Source organism: Euprymna scolopes, chromosome 11 (genome assembly GCF_053919585.1).
Source record: "Euprymna scolopes isolate OS-2025 chromosome 11, ASM5391958v1, whole genome shotgun sequence".
NCBI lineage: Eukaryota > Metazoa > Mollusca > Cephalopoda > Sepiida > Sepiolidae > Euprymna > Euprymna scolopes.
Window position 1 is genome coordinate 95,507,234 of NC_136492.1, and position 6,000 is coordinate 95,513,233.

A 6,000-nucleotide genomic window follows, 5' to 3' on the forward strand; every position below is an offset into this window, starting at 1 on the left:
CTGCAGACCAGCTTAATGCGTGCACTGAACTCCCGTTTTATCTTTATTTAATTTTTTTAATCAGAGATTTGCTTCACCAAAAGGGGTTGCCTTAACAAGGTTTTTGGGAGTCCTCTCCACCAGCACACACACACATCGAAATAAACATAAACATGTACACATACAAGCATGCATACAAACAGATGCACGCAAACATACATACGCAGAACACACACAAACACACATAACAACATGCACATACACACATGCATGCATACATACACGCATATACATACATATGCACATACACATGCACATGCACATGCACATACACGTACATTTATAATATACATGAAGGGGCATTCATGATGACGGTGATGATGGTTGTTACAAATAGATGAATCCGAAATACACAGCCCATACAATAGAGAGACGTTCGCTTCGCCGCTAGGACAGCTTTTAATTGAACATGCGTTCATGACGGCACAAATCCTCAACGTTCATGATGACGATGATGATGGTTGTTACGAATAGGTGAATTCAACATGAATAAAAGAGTATAACAATCCGAAATACACAGCACATAAAATAAACAGACGTTCACTTCGCCGCTAGGGCAGCTTTTAAATTGAACATGCGTTCATAACGGCACAAATCCTCAACGTTCATGACGATGATGATCATGAATACATACATACATACATACATACATACATACATACATATATATATATATATATATATATATATATATATATATATATATAATAAAATGACTGCAGTCATTCCCCTCTGGACCAAAGTATCGTAGGTTTGGAACAACAGATGTCACAAGTTCAATACATCTAAGCTTATAAACCCTATCTTATGTAGTTTTTGAACACGATTTTAGACACATCAATTCGCAAAAAATAAAATACTACATTGCATCCTACGAGCAACACCATGAAAATCGCAACGTCTTTAAACGAAAGGGTCTCTATTTTTCTTCAAATATTTTATCCTACCATCGCTACCAATTGTCAGCGGGACGAATTCTACACGTTAAACAGATTCTGTGATAATCTGTAACCGTCTTATATATACAAAACAACATATATATATATATATATATGTATATATTTTCAACAAACATAATCTATAATTCCCGATTCATAAATAATAAAGGCTTCCTCGTGGAAGTTCGTCCATTGTGATTGGCTGAGTTCTGAAAATTCTCAGATTCCGGAATCCAGTTCTTCGCTTTATAAACGAACGCTTACTAACATAAAAAATATGGCGTAAATTAGAGATATATTATTTCAATCAGTATCAAGTTCATTCAATGAATAAGTCATTTCAGTCATGTAAGATCAAAAAATACAAGAGAGAGAACATCATTAAACGAGCATTTACTAAACCGTTTACTTTCTTTCTTTTACAAAGTTTAAAACACACTATCTACTATAAGAATCGCCTTCGTCGTTGTCGACGTCTTTGTCAAAAACACAATAAGAAAAATACACAGCTCTGGCGATCGATTTTTATTTACCACTAAACACACTACGTATATGTTGGTGATGTTTCAAACCGACACATTATATATATTTATATATTGAAGAGTTTATCTTCCAAATATTTGTGTATTTTATATTAAGATTGAAAAAACAACAAAAGATTAAGAAAGCCAGAAGTTTATTTATTATGATTTTATTTTTTCCATGTGATTTGACGACATTTATGAATTTTCGTAATACAAAAGACACGATTATTTGAAAGCTCAATTCCTCAATATATGAAATGCGTAGGTTTAAAGCACACAAAAATAACAATAATGACGTATAACAAACATAAATGTTTATATATTTACGTTTATTTGTTTGCTTGTTTTTTAATTTGGCTTTTTGCTTGTGAAAATCTGATTATAGTCATCAATTTAGACTTCTTTGGCCTTTTATTTGGCTTTAAATAATTAGTAGAATCTGACAACTCAATTAGGGGCCACGTTGACCTTTTTAGAACCTTTAAAACACACATAACTTTAAGATATCTAAATAATAATAATAACAATAATAATAATAAACTAAATAATTGGTGGACCTGAACAATGTTGCCCCTACCATTTACTTTAAAAATTTTTTTTCACTTGTTCGTAAAATGTTTAGGCGATTATCAGCGCTTACAGACTTAAATTTGGAATGATAACGTTCTACGACAGTGAACATCAACTTTTTGGCCAGTCCCGTTTTTAATGCTTCTACTAGCACTTCGATTTTCCCTTTTCAATTTTTCGCAAATTTCTACGGCGCTTATAATAGATTACACGTTTACTAAACTATCTTGGAAAAATTATATACACCTTACCAGCTGAAAAGGGAAACATTTAATGGCTAAGGGTAGCATTAACAACTGGCGTGGCAAAAAAAGTGTTTTCCCCATTTATTGGAACATTAGCATTACAAATTGATTCCCTCACTATTAAGGTCATTAAAAATACTACCTTAAATTTCCTTCTTAATCTGATGGTAATTGCCGGAAAAAACAACAAATCTATAAGATAAAATTTAAAGGCAACGGGAATTTTTGCTTAGGTACGCCGCAGTGTTTTTCCGTTGTTTATTTTCCTCGTGACACAATGTTCCATCCGCAATAAATGCATTGGATTTTAATTAATTGATAGTTTATTCTTTTATTTTCATTATAGATTAAACTGCTATCTACCAAACTACCCTACTTTATTTGACACGTTAAATAAAAGTGCAGAATAAAATCAGCACATAATCAAATCCCTATGTTCAGAATGGGTTTATAAATACTAACATTGTTAATTAGGCACGATACATTCATTTTGGCCACGCCCGCTATTTTACTGGGTCGGTAGTGGCTGCCACTAACAACCATAATTTAATTTTTTTTTATTTTACAGGTGGGGCGAGGAGCATACTTCCATCGGACAACGATGGTATACGGATCCTTCTAATATATATATATATATATATATATATATATATATATATATAGTTATATATATATAGTTATATATATATAGTTATATATATATATATAAAGTTCGAATTGAAAGTTATATTTGAGAAAATCCTTTTATTCAACCAATAAGGTGTCCCGTAAACACCCGTAAGAAAGTTTTTATAATTTTGACACATGAGAAACAAACGAAAAACAAAAGGGTAAGAGAAAGAACGATAAGAAAGTCAAAAAGCAATGATTGAAACATATAATAAGAAGCCAACAATATGCAGGTCAGAAAAAAAACAACATCTGTGTTTACGTATAGGCGTCAAAGAATAACAAAAATAGACAAAAATGACGAAGAAGAAAAGTACGACCGAAATACGTAAAATACGAAGAAGACGTCGGAGAAAATGAAAACAACGAAAATCGTGTGTCCGTTAACCAGCCCATTTTGGGTAAAAGACGACGAAAAAACGGGGAAAATGAAGATGACCCATATCATCTTCGGTAAGCATCCTGTGTAAGATATTTTGTGATGTAAATAATCTGTTAATCGATGTCGTATGGCTGTTGGGTTGACGCCATTTTATTTTGGTTTTAACCTTTCGAAAAATACCGAAAATCGATATTCCCTTAATCCGAAAAATGCTAGCGGACAGCTAATGTGATTTAAGGACATTTCTAAGAACCCCTCTTTATTTGACGAACTAAAAACGAAAATCTAATATCAAATCCATCTGCGGCTGATCACAAATACGACCGTTAAAGTAGTAAAATGGCGGAAAATGTGAAGAGCTTCTAGGTTACAAATGAATAATTAGGAAGAAACTTGAGATTGTGACGCTCTTACGAAATGACTATAGGATTTTATTATAACGGATGAATTCGACTGTAAATATGTGAAAAACTTACGTAACATAGTGACTAGTAGTCTTACCATGATGAATGTATATGTAGAGTTTGTGGTTGCAAAACTACAACTTTTTTCTCGGAAAAGAAAAAAATTGCGCTTATATATATATATATATATATATATATATATAAAGAGAGTTTTTCCTAACTTTCATTGTCTTCCGCAAAAATTTCTCTACATTTACTTTCATTAAAGTAATGCATATTTGAGGTTTAAATTTTCATTTTAGAGATTCTGTCACACGTCCATTGTCTTCTGTGGTATATCTTCATGTAAATACATTTTTGTTTAGATGTATAGTGTCTCGCATTTCTTCTTACATAGAACACACACACCCACTGACATTCATTTATATACGTATAAAGTGTAGTTAATTTTTTACTTTGGCAATCACTCCTATATATTAGGTGCAATATAATAATCGATAGTTTTCTGGCTCTATATTAATAAATATGAAATATGCATACATTAAAATATAATATTTAAGCATATTTTACGACCTGGCAACACCGGGAGATCTGCTAATATATATATATAGATTTACCGTTATCATTACGTGTATATTAATGTGTCGTAAATAATCCCCTTTTATGTTTTACATTTATTTTTTACAAATATTAGGCTGAAATAAATCAAATTCAAATATATCTTTCTTTTTTTTACAAAGGATATGGTTGTCATTTGCTCATTCGAAAATATAATGATGATTCCAGCTTGATGGTCAGATAAACACAGCGTATGCGAAGCCATCTGCATCCATTGAGACTGATTTCTATACAATCAATGGACACCTCTACAATTTAGCAGCGGAAAATCGGATTGACTTATATCTAATATCAAAAAACCCATTCAACTTGAGAATGATCTTATTAAATACAAGTACCTCTAATCTGACGAGTTCGCCGAAGCGACTGACAACTGAGACAATCCCGCAAGAATCGTCATACAACAACAGTTACCAAGATGTTTACGAATATGATTATGAGGCGTCTGTAAACAATCTACCTCTCCAGGAGTTGATCCCAGTTGCTCTAATCTATGGACTTGTCTATATCTTTGGACTTTTTGGAAACGTTCTGGTCATCTTTACCATTCTAAAATATCGACATATGAGAAACACGACTAATGTATTTCTCTTGAGCCTTTCCTCTGCAGACCTGCTCGTAGTTTTGGTGTGCGTTCCAGTGAAGGTAAGTTAACAGTTTTCGGTTTCATATTTTTAATTTCTATTCTAAACTCAGATGATAACCCCTCTATGTTTTTAGTTCTGATATTAACATAATAAATATTAAAGTACAATAGTGCAAAAAATAATTATATTAAGGAGTAGAATTATGATTGTCTGTATTAAATGCTTTATAATATAGCAACTGATTGTTTATATGTAACTGAAAGGAAGATGCAGCGTGAGCTAAGATTGAACGAGGACGCCTTGTGACCAACCCATCACATCATATTACGTTTTTTATTTCATTTTTACAAGCAGGGCTACCCGACGTAGTTTGGGCTATAAAAAACTAAATAGAAAATGTTACATAGTGTTAAGTTTCGTACTCCTCTCCAGAAGAAAAGTTCCTTGTTCTTTCAAGTGAGAAGTTAAAGAAAATCAGAAAAGCAAGAAAGCTTTCATATATCCATTGAAAACTACAAATAAAATAAACGATACCTCCAAAGCTCTACTAAAAGTATATTTTCCCCAACCCTTTCGTTATGCAGAAATGGGAATAATTGAGAAGTTATTCATTAAATCTGGAATTAGCGTCTTTTAATCTGAAAAATTGCTGACACATTTCCTAACAACTAAAACCTAATAAGGTTAAACCATAGTTTTTAATTCTTGAGAGGATTCAATGATAAAAATGACGATTTGACCCTTCAAATGTTTCTTTTTTCTAAATTTTAGAGATTATACTTCCGGGATTACACTGATTAAAAATGCTAACTTTGTAGGGGTGTGTATTTTTAAGTTTTAGTTGGACATAAAAAATTCAAACATATCGACTGATATTTCTTTAATAATAAATTAATTCAATAATGTACATGGTAGTTAGTTGGGATGCGGTGTATGTAAACTGGATTAAAACAAATAATTGGTGAAATGACAACTGAAAATGTATGGGCCCCACATGTGCACTTGTGCAGCAATTGTTAACCAC

General features: G+C 32.1%; 1 protein-coding gene across 1 annotated transcript in view; it reads left to right on the plus strand.

Moving 5' to 3' along the window:
• The window catches only part of LOC145287972 (pyroglutamylated RF-amide peptide receptor-like), a 452,383-nt gene that overhangs the window by 47,063 nt on the left and 399,320 nt on the right, over positions 1-6,000 (plus strand). The window contains exon 2 of the mRNA XM_080135948.1: positions 4,512-5,034. Within this exon, the coding sequence (XP_079992074.1) occupies positions 4,705-5,034 (330 nt within the window). The 5' untranslated portion in view covers positions 4,512-4,704. The remainder of the gene's footprint in view (positions 1-4,511; positions 5,035-6,000) is intronic.